This window comes from Odocoileus virginianus, chromosome 3, assembly GCF_023699985.2.
Source record: "Odocoileus virginianus isolate 20LAN1187 ecotype Illinois chromosome 3, Ovbor_1.2, whole genome shotgun sequence".
In the NCBI taxonomy this organism is placed as follows: Eukaryota; Metazoa; Chordata; class Mammalia; order Artiodactyla; family Cervidae; genus Odocoileus; species Odocoileus virginianus.
The window spans coordinates 3,227,469-3,246,563 of record NC_069676.1 but is presented as its reverse complement, the minus strand read 5'-3'; the positions used below and the strand labels follow the sequence as shown (position 1 = coordinate 3,246,563).

General features: G+C 49.0%; 1 protein-coding gene across 5 annotated transcripts in view; it reads right to left on the bottom strand.

Annotated features, from left to right (window-relative positions):
• Nucleotides 1-19,095, bottom strand: part of PBX4 (PBX homeobox 4) — a 53,515-nt gene that overhangs the window by 12,399 nt on the left and 22,021 nt on the right. For all 5 annotated transcript variants that reach the window (XM_070461141.1, XM_070461130.1, XM_020910513.2 and 2 more), the window contains one exon: nucleotides 17,519-17,592. In XM_070461141.1, coding sequence (XP_070317242.1) covers nucleotides 17,519-17,567 — 49 coding nt within the window. In that variant the 5' untranslated portion in view covers nucleotides 17,568-17,592. The remainder of the gene's footprint in view (nucleotides 1-17,518; nucleotides 17,593-19,095) is intronic.

Here is a 19,095-nt window from a genome sequence, read left to right as displayed (position 1 = left end):
CCACACTGAAACTGTGAAAAACCAAACCTGCCTAGATGCCCATGAATAAGGATAGTCCTGGGCAGCGGATTGGCCCCAGGGCAGCCAGCAGCAGAGGGACCCTGGAGCCCTCTGCTCCTAGGAGTCCTCCAACATACGCTCCAGCCTTCCCCAGGCTCCCTTCCCAGCTACTCCAGCAGGAGCTTTGCCTTGACTTTTGAGTCGCACAGCCATTGAAGGTTTACATGCTCAATGAGGATCAGCAGTGGGACAGCCAGGGCACCAGGCATGTCATTCAGCTATGTGGAGCGGCCGAAGGGCACGTCCCTGCTAGTTAAGGCCTGACAAAACATGGTCCACCGGAGAAGGGAATGGCAAACCACTTCAGTATTCTTGCCTTGAGAACCCCATGAACGGTATGAAAAGGCAAAATGATAGGATACTGAAAGATGAACCCCTCAGATCAGTAGATGTTCAATATACCAATGGGGAAGAGAGGAGAAATAGCTACAAAAAGAATGAAGAGGTGAAGCCAAAGCAGAAACAACACCCAGGTGTAGGTGTGTCTGGTGGTGAAAGTAAAGTCTGATGCTGTAAAGAACAACACTGCATAGGAACCTGGAATGTTAGGTCCATGAATCAAGGTAAATTGGAAGTGGTCACACAGGAGATGGCAAGAGTGAACATCAACTTGTTAGGAATCGGTGAACTAAAATGGACGGGATGGTCAAATTTAATTCAGATGACCATTATATCTACTACTGTGGGCAGGAATCCCATGGAAGGAATGGAATAGCCCTCATAGTCAATAAGAGTCTGAAAGGCAGTACTTGGTTGCAGTCTCAAAAATGACAGAAAGATCTTGGTTCGTTTCCAAGGCAAACCACTCAACATCACAGTAATCCAAGTCTATGCCCCAGCCACTAATGCCGAAGAAGCTGAAGCTGACTGGTTCTATGATGACTTACAAGACCTTCTAGAACTAACACCAAAAAAAAAAAAAAAAAAAAAATGCCCTTTTCATCACAGGGGACTGGAATGTAAAAGTAGGAAGTCAAGAGATACCTGGAGTAACAGGAAAGTTTGGCCTTGGAGTACAAAATGAAGCACAGAAAAGGCTAACAGAGTTTTACCAAGAGAACACACTGTTCATAGCAAACACCTTCCAACAACACAAGAGATGACTTTACACATGGACATCACCAGATGGTCAATACCGAAATCAGATTGATTATATGCTTTGCAGCCGAAGATGAAAAAACTCTATACAGTTAGCAAAAACAAGACCTGAGGCTGACTGTGACTCAGATCATGAACTCCTTATTGCAAAATTCAGGTTCAAATTGAAGAAAGTAGGGAAAACCACTAAGCCATTCAGGTATGACCTAAATCAAATCCCTATGATTATACAGTGGAAGTGACAAACAGATTCAATACCCTAGATTTGGTAGATGGAGTGCCTGAAGAACTATGGATGGAGGTTCATAACACTGTATAGGAGGTGGTGACCAAAACCATCCCCAAGAAAAAGAAATGCAAGAAAGCAAAGTGGTCGTCTGAGAAGGCCTTACAAGTGCTGAGAAAAGAAGATAAGTGAAAGGCAAAGGGGAAAGGGAAAGATACACCCATTTGAATCCAGAATTCCAGAGAACAGCAAGGAGAGATAAGAAAGCCTTCCTCAGTGAACATTACAAAGAAATAGAAGAATACAATATAATGGGAAAGTCTAGAGATCTCTTTAAGAAAACTGGAGATACACCTAGTCATTCACCTAGAGCCAGACATCCTGGAGTGTGAAGTCAAGTGGACCTTAGGAAGCATTGCTACAAACAAAGCTAGTGGAGATGATGGAATTCCAGCTGAGCTATTTCAAATCCTAAAAGATGATGCTGTTAAAGTACTGTACTCAATATGCCAGCAAATTTGGAAAATTCAGCAGTGGCCATAGGACTGGAAAAGGTCAGTTTTCATTCCAATCCCAAAGAAAGGCAATGCCAAAGAATGTTCAAATTACCATACAATTGCACTCATTTCATATGCTAGCAAGATTATGCTCAAAATTCTCCAAGCTAGGCTTCAGCAGTATGTGAACTGAGAAATTCTAGATGTACAAGGTGGATTTAGAAAAAGCAGAGGAATCATAGAAAAAAGTTGCCAACACCTTCTGGCTCATAGAAAAAGCAAGAGAATTTCAAAAAACACACCTATTTCTGCTTCACTGACTACTCTAAAGCCTTTGACTGTGTGGATCACAACAAACTGTGGAATATTCTTGAAGAGATGAGAATACCAGACCATCTTACCTGCCTCCTGAGAAACCTGTATGCAGGTCAAGAAGCAACAGTTAGAACTGGACATGGAAAAATGGACTGGTTCCAAATTGGGATAATGTCACCTTGCTTATTTAACTTACATGCAGAGTACATCATGCGAAATGCTGGGCTGGATGACTCATAAGCTGGAATCAAGATTACTGGGAGAAATATCAATAACCTCAGATATGCAGATGATATCACTTTAAGGACAGAAAGTAAAGAGGAACTAAAGAGCCTCTTGACCACGGTGAAAGAAGATAGTGAAAAAGCCGGCTTAAAACTCAACATTCAAAAAACTAAGATCATGGCATCTGGTCCAATCACTTTATGGCAAATAGATGGGGAAAAAGTAGAAACAATGTCAGATTTCATTTTCTTGAGCTCCAAAATCACTGCGGACAGTGACTGTAGCCATGAAATTAAAAGACACTTGCTCCTTTAAAGAAAAGCTATGACAAGTCTAGACAATGTATTAAAAAGCAGAGACATCACTTTGCTGACAAAGGCTCATATAGTCAAAGCTATGGTTTTTCTGGTAGTCATGTATGGGTGTGAGAGCTGGACCATAAAGAAGGCTGAGCACCAAAGAATTTGTGCTTTCCAAGTGTGGTGCTGAAGACTCTGGAGAGTCCCTTGGACTGCAAGGAGATCAAACCAGTCCATCCTAAAGGAAATCAGTCCTGAATATTCATTGGAAGGACCGATGCTGAAGCTGAAGCTCCAATACTTTGGCCACCTGATGTGAAAACTCAACTCATTGGAAAAGACCCTGACACTGGGAAAGATTGAAGGCAGGAGGAGAAGAGGGTGACAGGGGATGAGATGGTTGGATGGCATCACTGACTCGATAGACATGAGTTTGAGCAAACTCCGAGAGATAGTGAAGGACAGGGAAGCCTGGCGTGCTGCCGTCCATGAGGTCGCAGAGTTGGACACAATTTAGCGACCGAACAACAGCAACAAGGAGACAATACGCCTGTCACAGCCCAGGCCCTGTGGGGCTAACAGTGCGTATGTTATGACAGGCATACACACGTTTCAGGTTTTATTTCTTCAGAGCTGTGCATTTCTGCAAACACACCGGGGTCCCGGCTGTGGACACGGGTCTGCTGAGCACCTCCGTGCTGTCTGCACCCGTGTGTGGAGCGTGGCCCACCGTTTCCCAGCACCCCGTCCCTGGCTTGACTGCCGTCATTAGCACGTGTGACCTCAGCGCACTAGCCTCCTCTCACACACGTGTAGATGACTCGTTACTCTCAATTACAGCAACTCGCTTCCAGTCCCCGTGGTGCTCCTCGGCGCCCCCAGGCCCTCGACTGCGGAGCGGGTGGCTCTGGAGACCAGGAGCGCAGCTCAGGACACTGTCAGTTAGAGGCGTTCAGAGGAGGAGCTGGGACCTAAAGCAGAGGCTGCTGCTGCTGCTAAGTCACTTCAGTCGTGCCCGACTCTGTGTGATCCCATAGACGGCAGCCCACCAGGCTCCGCCGTCCCTGGGATTCTCCCCGCCAAACCACCAAATTTCGTTATGTTCCCAATTTACTGTGGGTTTAAAAACCACACAGTGAGGTAAAATAAAATTATGAATATCAACACATAATGTTTTTTATAAGAAACAAGATGGAACTGCTATGGACTAAATTGTGTTCCCCAAACTCACACATGAAACCCCAAATGTCTATGTGAAATAGGGCCTGTAAGGAAGTAATTAAGGTCAAATGAGGTGATGGTGCAGGGCTCTAATCCATAGGACCATGGCCTTCTAAGCAGAGGACAAGGCTTCCTTGGTGGTTCAGACAGTAAAGAATCCACCTGCAATGCAGGAGACCCGGGTTTGATCCCTGGGTCGTGAAGATCCCCTGGAGAAGGGAATGGCTACCCACTCCAGTATTCTTGTCTGGGAAATCCCATGGACAGAGAAGCCTGGTGGGCTACGGTCCACGGGATTGCAAAGAATAGGACAGGACCGAGGGACTAACACTTCATTTCAAGCAGAGGAACAGAGACCTCTTCCATCTACAAACCAGTAAGAGAGCCCAGACTAGGAACTGACCTAGCTCCAGACAATAGTAAACCAATGAGCAGGGGAGTTCAATAAAACTGCTCACCAAGACTGGTCTGGGACTCTGCCTCTCCGTGTGCGTATCACGGAGCCTAGCGTGTCCGAGCAGGAGCCTCTAAGTGTGTGGGTCCACACGGGTCCTCACCTCTGCTTCACTGCCTCCAGGTCCCCCGTCCTTGGGGTGCCTCTCCACCCTTCCCCTTCCCTGATGATTTTTCTCCTATGCGCGCAGTACAGAGGAGGAGATTTTAGAGTGTTTCTTTCAGTTCTAATCGAGACAAGGACTCCTCAAAAGGTAGTGTCTGGTTTGCCTTCTGTCTACATAAAGGCCAGCACAGACATGAGAGGCGGCAGCGTGACAGGGTAAATTCATGTCTGTTGAGTCTAATGGGATTTTTGAGCTTATTCTTTTAGATGTCGGCTTCACTTTTTGTTTCCCTCTCCTGGCGTCCTTCTTTGTGTTTCACACTGGTCCTGGGCAGTGGTGAGCCAAAACCCTTCCAGCGGCCAGGGGCACTCTGCGCCTGGGTCACTCCTGGGGGCCTGGGGGTGCCCTAGTCCCAGGTGCAAGGTCCAGGTGAGGGCCAATCCAGGAGCGACACTCTCGGGGGCAAAGCTGCTTCCTCTCACAGGCGTGCGGGAGGCCTGCCTCCCCGTGTGTCGCGACCATTCTTAGTCCTGGGGTGGAGATGGCGCTGCTCCCCTGAAGGAGGCTGGGAGAGCACCCTGGGGTCTGGAGAGGAGATGCTGAGGGAATGCCCCGGGCGCGGTAAAAAGGCTCATTCCAGGTGTTCCCATCAGGGGAACACGGAGGCGCTAAGCGAGGTGGGGGCGGGGGGGGGGCCGGGACCGGGTTGTAAAAGAAGAGCAATCCATTCTCACGGGAAGATCCATGCAGTGAGGAAGCAAGGCCCTGCCAACCCCAACGACGCCAGGCTGCTGGCATCACAGATGTGGCGGAACCCAGGCTATGGGCGCTTCCTTCGCAGAGAAGGCAGACCGGGTTTCCTGACCCAGGAGTGAACGCCTCAGCCCAGGCATCAGCATGGGAACAGGAGGAGGTGGGGCTGATGCGCTGAGGAAGGTGAGGAGGGGCTGGGCGGGATGGGGAGCGGCACAGTGAGAGGGAGGTGCGGGCAGTGGGAGGCCCCCCAGGAGGCCCAGGGACCCACACTGAAGGGGCGGGGCCAGAGCAGGAGCAGGAGGTGGCCCCACCCCCAGCAGGGGGCGGGGCGGTGACCCCACCCCACCCCGCTCCCCGCCCCCCAACCCCGCGTCCTCAGGTTCTGTTCTGAGAAGCTCCCTGGCACTCCCTGCTGCTGCCCACTCTCCTCTCTCACTCAGCTCCAACCTGGCTGCCTGCCTCAGAGACACTTCCCCAGTGTAGAAGCAGAGATGTCCCATCAGGCAGGTCCTGGTGCAGGTCAGGTCAGGTCCCCTGGGGAGACTGACCTGTCCAGCTGCCCGCCCCACTGCCCCACTGCCCGCCACCAAGGGCTCTGAAGGCCACAGCAGTCTCTACATGGCTGTGTGGGACAACTCTGCTCCCCAGGGACCCAGGGACTGTTGCTGGCTCCTTCACTGCCACGGCTCTGTTTCCTGCAACGTTCCTGGTCTCACGGAATCATGGCCCCGAAATAGGAACTTGTGCTAAGAAACCTCTCCCGAATGGCTAGCAGGACATTTTAGGGACTGGCACTACCAGGCCCTCAAGGAAGAGAGAGCGCCTTCCTGCAACACTTTTAGAAAAGAGAGACACAGGAAAACCAGCTGCTCACCAGATGGAAAGTGAAGGTGGGTGCTAGCATGCAGAAGCCCCACACATTCATGACCTGAAACAGTAAAACATGACCAGCAACCCGAAGTCAGCAGCATCTGTGTGCATGTGTGAGCACAGATACAGGGATCACAGCCAAGAAGACTCACCTCTGAACACGGAGTCATTAATGCCACTGACAACACCCCCCTCATCCTCCACCTCACCCCCAAACTGGCCTCCAGGTGGGGTTGGTGCTGAGCAATGGCGTTCAGACCAGCTGGCCACCCGCGCTGCCAAAGGACCTTTAGATTCTTGCTTCCTGGTGATAACTTGGAACACAGCCTGCTGGTGTTGAGAACTGTCTGCATTTACCTTTGAGGCAATGTTTCCCAGGTCAGTTCTTTAAGCAAGATTCTAGATGAAGCCTTGTTTAATTAAAAAAAAAAAATTTGTATGTTATTTCTTTGGCTGCACAGGTCTTACTGCAGCATGCAGGATCTTTAGTTGCGAGGCATGAGGGGTATTTATTTGCAGCACGGGGTATCTAGTTCCCTGACCAGGGATTGAACCCAGGTCCCCTTTAGAGTCTCAGCCAGTGGACCACCAGGGCAGTCCCTGAAGCCTTGTTTCAAGACACTGGACTTTCTCAGTCCCATGAAAGTGAAAGTGTTCATTGCTCAGTTGTGTCCAAATCTTTGTGACCCCAAGGACCATAGCCTGCCAGGATCCTCTGACCATGGGACTTTCCAGGCAAGAATACTGGAGTGGGTTGCCATTTTCTTCTCCAGGGGATCTTTCTAACCCAGGGATTGAACCTGGGTCTACCACACTGAAGGTAGATTCTTTACCATCTTTCCCACAGGACTTCACAAAGAATATTTCTTTAGAGAGTCCCTGGTGGTCCACTGGTTAGGTCTTTTTGCGCTTTCACTGCCAAGGGCCCTTATCAGGAACTAAGATTTCACAAGATGAGTGGTGAGGCCAAAAAAAGCAAAAAAACAAAGAATATTCCTTTAGCAAACACTCATCAATTTCTGAAATCACAGCTGACATGAACGTTAGATATTCATCAGAGTGAAATGTATAACACTAGGCAAATTCCCGTCAGTTCTAATCAATCCTTAGTTAAAATACATCACAATCTAAGCGCTGAAATCTCAACCAAATATGCAAGTTGTTTTCATTTCAATATACGCTCGCCTGTGATTCTGTCACAAACTACTGAACTGCTGAGGTGCAGTGAAAACGGCATGGAGTTTGCCTCAGCTCTGTTTTCTTGTGGCAACAGGGCAAGAGGACAAGACAGAGAAATATTGCAATAGAAAATGCAACCAAAAAAAAAAAAAAGAAAATGCAACCAAGTAAAATGTCTAGAAAACTAGTCCATGCTCTCCTGTGAGGCTTTGAGAACATTTAAGAGCGACAGCCAGGAAAAACAGCACTTATGGATGGTTTCTGTCCACCCTTAAACAAACTTATTTCTCAACCCAAGAAATGCTCTAATTCCAACCGAATGGTATCTAGAAGCTTCTGAAGTTGGGCTCCGGTCGCCCCAGGTGTGACCTTTACTTTGCTGAGTCCTGCATGGGGTGGTGAGCAGCCCAGCAACATGCACAACCATGTCCAACCCACCCCCAGGCTGGAAATCAGATTTTCAGGCCTGCCCAGACCTAACTCCCCTCTGAGGGATTGGCCTGGGGACTGCTGTCAAGCAGGTTCTGGGTGACAGTCAGAAGGAGCATTCTCTGTTAAGAAAGGTTAGTCACCTTCACACTGTGACCAGGTTTACCGACAGCGACTGTGGGCCAAGCCCATAACTGGGCTGGGAGACGCTGCAGGCACATCTATGCATTTGCGGGCCGGTGTTCCAGGGAGGGGATCAGGAGACACACCAGAGACAAACCACGGGGCAATTTCAGCGAATGCTTAAGCCCTGAGAAGAAACTGGAATAGAGGTACAGACACTGCAAGAAAGTGATGCTTTATAAGAATCTGTGTACTAACTCCTTGAGCTGTGGGCCTGACTAAAATCCTTCAGTCTTTGAGTGGTTTTTATAAAAGCTTTATTGAGAAATAATTCAGGTGACATACAATCCACCCGTTTCCAGTGAACAACTCAGTGGTTTTTCTGTGCTTTTACCAGGTTGTGCAATCACTGCCTAATTTTTCACCACCTCAAAGAGACCCTGGCCCATCAGCAGTCAGACCCTGGCCCATCAGCAGTCACTTCCCACCCTCCCACCCAGGACTCTGTAACTACTAATCATCTCTTTCTGCCTCTTCTGGACATTTCACATAGATGGAGCCACATGCTGCTGTGGACATTTTCACCTGGCTTCTTTCACTCGGCGCAGAGGTTTTTTTTTTCATTGAACTATAGTTGATTTACAATGTTTCAGGTGTACACCAAAGTGATTCTGTTATATATATATTATTTATATAATATATAGAAACAAATATATTCTATTAATGTACCATATATATGTATAATATATATATTTCTCAGATTATTTTCCATTGTAGGTTATTACAAGATATTGAATATAGCTCCCTGTACTATACAGTAGGGCCTTGTTGTTAGCATAAAGTTTTTAAGGTTCATCAATGTTGTAGTTTCTGTCAGAGAACTTCATTTCTTTTCATGGCTAAATAGCAATCCATTGAACAGATGGACCATATTCTGTCTCTCTGGTCATCATCATGGACGTTAGAGTTTTTGTTTTTTTTCCCCCATAATTCTTGATTTGTGCATTTGTGTATACTAATCCATCTGTCTGTCCAGTAGAATTTCCCTGGTGATGGAATGTTCTACATCTGCACTGTCTAACATGTAAACCACTAGCTACTCATGGCTACTGAGCACTTGAGATGTAGCTAGTGTGGCTGAAGAAATTTGTATTTAATTATACTTGATTTTAATTAATTCGAATGTAAACTGTCCCTGGGGGGTGAACCACAGTCTATGGCTGCAGGGGAGCTATGACAGGCTGGTCAGAACTGGAGGCTCAATTCACGAGTCACCCTGAGGCTGTGGGGCCAAGAAAGGATGCTCCAAGAAACCTGAAAAGTAGCCCCCAGCTCTAGGAGATCCGCTCCCTGCACAGCCACAGTGAACTACTCCTTAGGTCCAGCCAACCACAAAAGGGGTCCGGATTCCAAAAGAAGTCACACACGGGCCCAAAGGCTAGTCGCTGGGACAGACCCAACCAGAAGGCTGGAACTACCAATCACGATGTTACAGTCGCCAACAGCTCTGAGTGGCTGAGGGGGAAGGGAAACAGAAGTGAAAAAACAAAATGAAAAAGTGCTGGATGACTTGTGCCTGCGAGCTCCCACCCAGGCCCGGGGAGCAGGGTGAGGAATCAGGAGGTGGTCCTCTGTGTGCTGACTTCTCTACATCCACTCTGCTGGCAGCAGCTGCCTGTGCTCCTCGGCCCCAGAGCAAGGCTGGCAGAGCTGGGGCTGCTCGTTCCTCAGAGACAAAGGGAACCCAGAACCAACCAAAGTGAAGCCCAGAGGCGCCCCTGAGGCCAGCACAGGGGACAGGCTCGGCTTGGAGAAGACAGGCCAGGGCCCTCGGTGCGAATTGCTGGGACGCCTGGCAGCTCTTCCAGGGGCACTCCAAGAGCCAAAGGTGTTTACACAAGCTGGCACTTGAGCTAATTTGGAGGTGCAGCCTGACCCACACCAGAGTGTGTGGCCGCTCCTGCTCCGAGGCTCAGGCACTTAACACAGGCTCTGCTTCAGTCCTTGTCAACACCACACACCTGAAACCCAAACACTTCAGAGGCCCGTCCTGCACCCAGCCTCAAGGGCTTCAGGAAGGGGACTGGGCCAGTACTGGGTCCTCCCAGCTAAATTCAAAGATCTCCAAAAAGGGTTTATTAGTTCTCCTCAGGAGCGCTCCTCCAGATACCAAGAAGGATGGTGTTTCAAGGGAAAGATGGGGAGCGGGTGTCCTCTGAGGGTACGCTTGGTCTCCGGAGAGTGCCGCGGGCAGGACCACCCAGACAGTGCACAGAGGGGAACGTGGATGGGGCACTGGCATCTTGGCCCTGGAAGATGTGCCCACATCCCTGCCACAGGCTGGAGGAGGCGTTGGATGGAAGCTCCTGGAACTTGTAGGTAGGGCTTCCAGGAATACCGGACACCATGGCTCACACAGAGGACGTCGCTATCTTCAGGGTGATACGAACGATGAGCCTTGTGTTCTGAGTCAGGCCCCAGACACCCCATCTTCCTGAATCCCATAAGATGTACAAGGTAAAAAGGATTTCACTCAATAGGTATCAGTCACCAGAAACTGCTCTTAATTCAACAAAAATATAAGCTTGTACACTGTGTGTCGGGCACCAGGGCAGTCCTAGGACATGGCTAGTTACAGACCCTGCAATCATGGGGGGGACAGATGGTGGAGGCCAGGAGCCACCGTGGGGGCAGTGAGCACAGCAGACACGGAGGCAGCGCCTGCGGCCTGTGGGTGCAGGGTCCCTCCCGAGCCAGAACAGCGTGTGGAGGGGCAGCATGCGGCCTGGCTAGGGGTTACCGGGGTGCAACCCTCTCTCTGGACTCCACTCTGTTCATCTTTAAAGCAGGAGTGAAGTCCCGTCTGCCCGGGGCCGCTGGAAGGCTGGGGCGATGATGCTGCAACTCGTGGAGCTGTCTTGCTGCGGTCCACACTCTATCAGAGCCTGTGTTTGTGCTCAGTCGTGTCTGACTCTCTGCGATCTTATGGACTGTAGCTGGCCAGGCTCTGTCCATGGGATTTCCAGGCAAGAATGCTGGAGTTGGTTGCCAGTTCCTCCTCCAGGGGATCTTCCAGAGCCAGAGATCAAACTAGTGTTGCCTGCATTGGCAGGCAGATTATTTTATCACTGAGCCACCTGGGTACTGGCCCTTAAATCCTCTGTGCAGATTTAGTTTTAGTTTTTATCCTAAGGGCTTGTCGCAGACATTAGCCAGTGGCAAATCTGGGTTAAATAAAAAAGCCGATGTGGGGCTGCTCTGGTGCTCCAGTGGTTAAAACTCTGCCTTGCAACGCAAGGGACACTGGTCTGATCCGCCCTGGTCCAGGAAGAACCCACATGCTGTGAAACAAGTAGGCTCGTGCGCTACAACCACAGAGCCTGTGCTCCGCAACAAGAGAAGCCACTATAATGAGACGCCCCTGCATCGCCACGCAGAGCAGCGCCTGCTCTCTGCAACCAGAGAAAGCCTTTGGGCAGCAGTGAAGACCCACCACAGCCAAAAAATAAAATCTATCAATCCTTACAATAAAAAAAGAAGCTGATGTGCCATCTCCTGCTGTGAGCGCCCCAGGAGGCCCAACCCCCAGGATCGCTCACTGGGCAGAGGCCCCTAGGATCCCAGTGCAGGATCAGGACCCTCAGCACTTTTCTTTGGGCCAGGACTTGGTCATTCCTGGTCAGGGGGTTGGGGAATGCTCAGGCAGAACTGAGATCTTGCTTTTTTTTCGTTGGGGTCCGTCCTGAGACGGGAAGGCCCGTGTGTTGGACACACAGTACTCCCATGACTGCACTGCCTACTAATATGAAAAGACGCCTGGCCACACTGCACCTGATGTTTAGGCAGCTCTTGGCAGTTGTGATGGCTCGTGTTTTTCAAGGGTGAGTGGTGCTACTCCATCCTGATGCCATGCCCCCAACTGTACCAGGCAACCTGATGTTTGAGCCAATCAGTGGAAAGGAAGCATGATTTTCTGAAAAAAAGCCCAGATCTGACGTGTGGCCTAAACTGTGGGCCCCACAGCTGCCTTGGGACTCAGTCTGGGTGGGGTCAGAAGCCCTGAGTGTGACCTCAGCCTGGGAGGGTGGGATAGGGCAGGGCACGGGCTAAAATGGACCCCTCAGCCAGTCCTGATGGCGGTAGGTGTCGAGCCGCTCTTTTTCTCCTGAAATTGCTGAGTTGGAAGCTGACTAACGGCTGTCGTCACATCCGTACATACAGAATCAGATGAGGCAAAAGCAGGCGTGCCCAGACAGCGCCCCCGCGGCATTCAGGAAGCAGTTTTCTGATCAGTCCCAGCATCTCGCCGATGGGAACAGCTTGTCAAGAGCCACAGCTTCCTGAGATGACAGCTGATGAAATGACTTTTAATGATTGCTTACTATTGCCACTCAATGTTTTACTTTGCCTAGCTAAGTTGTCAGTAAAAACCTCAAGGATCCACACAGCCAAGGCGCTCTGGTGACAGGGCCAGCTGCTGGGGGCAGTGGGGAGCCCCCCAGAGGGCTGTTTCTCTCCTCCAGGGGCAGTTGGGGGCTGGCTGGGAGTCAGCCCGCCTCAGAGAGAGGCACCAACACCGCACAATTTTGAGGAAGGTGAGCAGCAATCACAGAGTCCACGTGGTCCTAGGGAGCGTGTGACTGTGCCAGGAGCTCCAGGCCCTGGACGCGCACCGGCGTGTCCCCGAGGGCAGTGTCTTCCAGCCCACAGGTCTCTTGGGTTGTACTGCTTTTTCAGTTGGAGGAATGCTGCTTATCTGGTTCACACAGAGCTTTGGAGGGAGGTGCTGTGAGGTGCTGAGAGCAAACTTGTTTATAAACCCCCAAAAGCCCAACCTTTGTTTACTGGAAGCCATAATATCTCTACCCCATAATAAAAATAAGGAACACAAATAAAAACATACATAAATCAGGAACAGAGAAGACAGACCACTAGACATTCAGACACCTGTGGGAAGTACCTGAGCAGGAGCTTAGGGGCGGGGCATTATAGCCTGGTAGGGAAAGGCCTGCCTGCAGCGGGGAGGCGGCCTGGCTCTGGGCCTTGGAGGCTGAGGAAGGTGAGGAGGGCATCCAGCAGGAGTTGGCGGGGGATCCGGGCCAGGGGTGAGGTGGTGAAAAGGGATCTATGTGAGGGAGGAGGAGGAGGGATACACATGAGAGGGGAGGGGATGACTAAATAAATAAAGCACCAAGGATGACGGGAGCAGGGTTCTGACTGTCAGAGAAATGAGGTACCAATCTAGAGAGAGAAAAAGAGAGTGAACCCTGTGCTACTGAACTGGGATTAAAGATACTGAAATGAGCGAATTTCCTGGTGGTCCAGTGGTTAGGACTCCATGCTTCCACTGTAGGGGGCACGGGTTCCACCCTTGGTTGGGGAACTAGGATTCTGCAAGCTGTACCGCATGGCCAAAAAATAAGAGAGAGAGAAAGGGAAGAGTTACAATAGTAACTTACTGTTTTAAATAACACTCCATGAATCAATAGCCATACAAAACCCAAAAATGAATAAATGGGAAATTTAATAAGTAGTGGTGGCTCAAAGATTAAAGCATCTGCCTGCAGTGGGGGAGACCTCTGGGTCGGGGGTTCAATCCCTGGGTTGGGAAGATCCCCTGGAGAAGGAAATGGCAACCCACTCCAGTATTCTTGCCTGGAGAGTCCCATGGACAGAGGAGCCTGGTGGGCTACCGTCCATGGGGTCACAAAGGGTCGGACATGACTGAGAGACTTCACTTTTCAGTCTTCGAGTACCTCTGGCAGAATAATTATTACAAAGGGGAAAGGAGCAATGTTAAAAAGGAGAAGTCTGGCGGACACCACCTCACTTGAGCTGTCAAAGGTAACGTCACCAAGAGGGGACAGAGCAAATGTGGGCACGACTGAGCAGTCTTTGCGTGAGAAGAGGCACCACTTCCTCTTGAGGATGTGTAGAAGTCTAATCATGAGGAAACACCAGATAAGCCCAAATGAAGAGGGCTCGCCTGTGATCTTCCAGATGCTCAAGGCATGAGAGTCAAGGAGAGACAGGGGTCTTACCACAGACGGAACAGACCAAAGAGATGTGACAACTAAAGGCAACATGAGGCCTTGACCCTTTTTGTCCTTTTCTCTAAAAGACATCATTGGGACAGTTGGCAGAGCCTGAATGAGAGCTGAAGATTCCATGGGGGGGTGACGTATCAGTGCTCCTCTTCTGACCATGCTGGTTGTTCTGTGGGTAGACAGGAGACTGTGCCCTGTTTGTTGGAAATGTGCTCAAGTGTGCAGGGGTCATGAGGCATCATGGCAGCAACTTTCCCTCCAATAGTGCAGGGAGAAAATTTATTTGTGCTATTCTTGGAACATTTATGTAAATCTGTGATTGTTTCAAAATAAAAAGTTAAACACGCATAAACAAACTTATCAGAACAAACGTCAACCACTCAAACTACAGTGGCTTTGTAAACCGGATGGAATATAAATTTCTGGGTTACAGAGTGCATAGAAGGTAAAATAATTAAAAAAGAAATACACCACGAGCTGCGCTTTCCAGGTAGTGCTAGGGGTAAAGAACCTACCCGCCAATGCAGGAGAGGTAAAAGATACCAGTTTGATCCCTGAATCGGGAAGATCCCCTAGAGGAGGGCATGGCAACCCACTCCAGTATTCTTGCCTACAGCGTTCCATGGACAGAGGAGCCTGGCAGTTACAGTCCATAGAGTTGCAAAGAGTCAGAAAGGATTGAAGCAACTTAGTGCACACACTCATACCACAGGCTAGTTCTTAGGAAAAGTCTTAGTTTAAGAAGATGAAAACGTGTTGGAGGTAGATGGTGGTGATGGTTGTACAACAATGCGAATGTACTTAATACCACTAAACTGTACTCTTAAAAATGGTTGAAGTGGCAAATTTTTTGTTATGTATATTTTATCACAATAAAAAATATTCAAACTGCGGGGGAAAAAAGACTATTATGTCCTTACAGCATTTGGGTGAAACTTAAATAGGTTTAAAATTGAATTTCTCTTTCAGTCACTAGATAACTATTGGAGGCCGGCACTGCACACATAACCTTACATCTATGAACTCACAGTCTTCAGTCATCATGAGCTAAGTGTTATCACTGTCAACAATTCACAGAGAAGGACTAGGGACAGGAAAATTTTCAGTCATGTGCCAGAGTGATGGAACCAGAAGCAAAAAGGAATTCAGACTATGTCACCGCTCTCTGCCACTGTCCACGTCAAGTATACGTCAATCTTGCACCAAAACCATGTTGAGAAAGAAACATACTTTTGGACTTCCCTGGTGGGTAGGAAACTACCCGCCAATGCAATCCCCAGTCTAGGAAGATCCCACAGGCCGCAGGGCAACTAAGCCCCCGAACCATCAGTACTGGAGCGAGCATGCTCTGGGGCCCGCCAGTGGCAGCTGCGGAAACCTGTGCACGCCTGCAGCCTGTGCTCCGCAGCAAGGGAAGCCACCGCAACGAGAAGCCTGTGCACCGCAACCAAGAGTGGCCCACACAGAGCAACAAAGACCCAAAATAACTGAATTAATAAATAAAAAAGAAACATACTTTTGTACCACATTTGTACTTTCTACAAGCCCCAGTATAACTGACATGCTATGCTCTAAAGTGCCACACAGCATTCGAGTAACTGATCTCAAGAGACCAACTACCTCTAGGAAATCAAGTGGCAACCCCTCTATTGATGACTTCAGTTTTAAAGATATCTTCACCATATTTGGTGACTTCTCTTATAAACCATCTTCAGGGGACTTCCCTGCTGGGCCACTGGATAAGAATCCCCCTGCCAATGCAGGGGACACAGGTTCGATCCCTGATGTGGGAAGACTCCACATGCCTCGGAGCAAGTAAACCCGTGTGCCGCGATGACTGAGCCTATGTTCCAGAGCCCCCGAGCCATGACTACTGAGCCTGTGTGCTGCGACTGCTGAGCTCACATGCCTAGAGCCTGCATTCTGCAACAGGAGAAGCCCCCACAATGAGAAGCCCATGCACCATAAGGAAAAGTAGACCCTGTTTGCTGCAACTAAAGGCCTGTGAGCAACAACGAAGACCCAGCGCAATAAAAACAAAACAAAACAAAACACACCTTCAAATTGTTATTAACCTTGACCAAGTGATCAAGTCAGAACTATCAGTGGTAGGATTTATTGACGGCACATACCTCGGACATGATGCGCTGAGAAGTACACAACCTTGCTTCTGTGAGATTTCTGCCAAAGACGCACAACCTCAGTCTAATTACGTAGAAACAACGGACAAACCACACTGAAGGACTCTCTATAAAATGACTGAGCAGTTCTCAGCAAAAGTATGAACGTCATGAATGAGGAATAACAATGGAGAAAACTTCACAGATTGGTGGTAACTAAGGAGACACGATGACTACATGCAACGTGGATCCTGAACCAGAAAAGGGCATTTAGGACCAAACCCAGGGAAATTCAAATAGGGCCTGTTGCTCAGTTACAGAGCATTGCACCAACGTCAGTTTCCTGGTTTTAATCACCGCACTGTGGAAACAGTGACAGATTTTATTTTCTTGGGCTCCAAAATCACTGTGGACGGTGACTGCAGCCATGAAATTAAAAGACTCTTACTTCTTGGCAGAAAAGCTATGAAAAACCTAGACACATATTAAAAAGCAGAGACATTACTTTGCTGACAAAGGCCTGTATAGTCAAAGCTATGGTTTTTCCACTATCATGTACGGATGTGAAAGCTGGACAATAAAAACGGCTGATCATCAAAGAATTAATGCCTTCAAACCGTGGTGCTAGAAATGACTTGAGAGTCCCCTGGACAGCAAGGAGATCAAACCAGTCAATCCTAAAGGAAATCGACCCTGAATTGGAAGGACTGATGCTGAAGCTTAAGCTCCAATACTTTGGCCACCTGATGTGAAGAGCTGACTCACTGGAAAAGACCCTGATGCTGGGAAAGATTGAAGGCAGGAAGAGGAGGAGGCAAGAGAGGATGACATGGTTGGATGGCATCACTGACCCAATGGACATGAGTTTGAGCAAACTCTGGGAGGTAGTGAAGGACAGGGAAGCCTGGTGTGCTGCCATCCATGGGATCACAGAGTCGGACACGACTGGGTGACTGAACAACGATGATGGTTTTGAAGGTGTTGCCAGTAGAAGCAGCTGGGAGAAGGGGATATGCGAACTGTACCAGTTCTGTACCAGTCTGTCAACTCTCTGCAAGTCTAAATTAATTCAAAATAAAAAGACTTTTTTTTAAACAAAAGAACTTCCAATGGCAGAAACTTCCATGGGGCTTACTTTGGATGCTTAAAACAAGCAAAACAAAATGATTCTACTTTCTGAATTCTGCCGTGTTAGACCCTTTTGTAAAACAATGGAATGCCACAAGGCCTCTGAGGTCTTATACACAGAATGCAGCTGCTTGTTACTCACTGGCGACAGTGCCCTTTCGGTTACAAACTATGGAATAAATGAGTGTGATACACCAGAAAGCAGGGCTGTGACAAATCAGAAGTGAATCACCTGAACCACTGCTGCCAGAGAGGGACGTGGCGAGCATGATGGCTCAGGATGGGTGTTAGGACTGAGCCAGGACCAGAGGTACAAAGTCGTTGTGTTCCTGGATCCAACTGGAAGCGCCTTCTCAACGGCCTACCTGTCTTTTCCTTGATCTCACAGAGCACGCTGAAGAGAGCAGGCTTCATCCGATGGCAATTCAGAGCATGCTTTCTGAAAGAGAGGTGGCAGGAGCACGTGAGAGGTGAGGAGTCATTCTGGGCACGAGAGTAAAGATCCTCCAGACTGAGTGCCAGTTCTGTTGAAATTTCCTATGGAAGGACGGAACCGTGGCATTTCCAATGAATTCAATTTGTACCAAATCCAAACAGTAATATTCAAAACATTTCTCCTTAAACAGTGCAAATTTAAATAACGCAAATATGAAATTTCAAGGTCCAGTAACTTGAAAGCTGTTCACATGTTGCCTGATCGCAGCCTCTCAGTGCATAAGTAAAACCCCAACTGAACTATCCCAGTGCGCTGCAATGTTAATTTCGCAAGACTGATGCTGAAGCTGAAGCTCCAATACTTTGGCCACCCAGTGCAAACAACCGGCTCATTGGAAAAAACCCTGATGCTGGGAAAGATTGAGGGCAGGAGGAGAAGAGGGTGACAGAGGATGAGATGGTTGGATGGCATCACTGACTCAGCGGACATGAACTTGGGCAAACTCCGGGAGATGGCGAGGGATAGGGGAGCCTGGCATGCCTCAGTCTATGGGGTCACACAGAGTCAGACACGACTCAGTGACTGAAGAACAAGAACTTAGCTGCTCCTAGGTGCCACGCACGATTCCAGTGTCACAGAGACACACATGAGGTCCCTAGCAGTTAGGATGGGGACGTGAGACCCCACACAAACAAACCTACCCTGTCAGCGGGGCAGGCACTTTCTGGGCACTTAGACTAGAGTGACGCGAAGGCTTAGCGGAGTGCGCAAGTCTTTAAGGTGACATCAAAGCCGAGATCAGAGTGACAAGGAGAAGTCAGGCGGGAAGAGGCCCAAAGAGTAAATGTTTAGGCAGAGGCAACAGCCAGTGCCAAGGCCCCAGGCGTGGGGTTTCCCTGGTTGTCCAGTGTAAGAATCTGCCTGCAATGCCGGGGACACCGGTTCCATCCCAGGTTCAGGAAGCTCCCTCGTGCCTCTTGGCACCACAACCGCCGGCCCCGTGCTCTGGAGCCCACGAGTAGCAACTACTGAAGCCCACAGGCCCGAGAGCTCATGCTCCACAAGAGAAGACTCTGCGACGAGGAGTCCAAGTACTGCAGCTAGAGAGTGGCCCCGGCTCTCCATAACTGGAGACAGCCTGGTGCAGCAAGAAAGACACAGCACAGCCAGAGATAATCAACAGTGGGCTTAAGGGACCAGGACTCTGGGTGAGGGAGACAGCCGTATGGTTAACTTAGAGAGGCAGGCGGGGCTGACTGCAGAGTCTTGTAAGTCAGGAGAATGACTCTGGCTTTTGTTCACCTGTGATGGAAACTGTGATTGGCAGAGGAATGGCCCCCAGAGATGTCTGTATGGTGATTCTCAGAACCACCTACAAGAGAAAAAGAACTCTCAAGAAGAGTAATGTTAGTGACTTTGAAGTGGAAGGATTAACTTGGATTACACAAATGGGCACAATCTAATTCACGTGTCTTTTTTCTTTCAAATTGAATTACAGTAGAAATG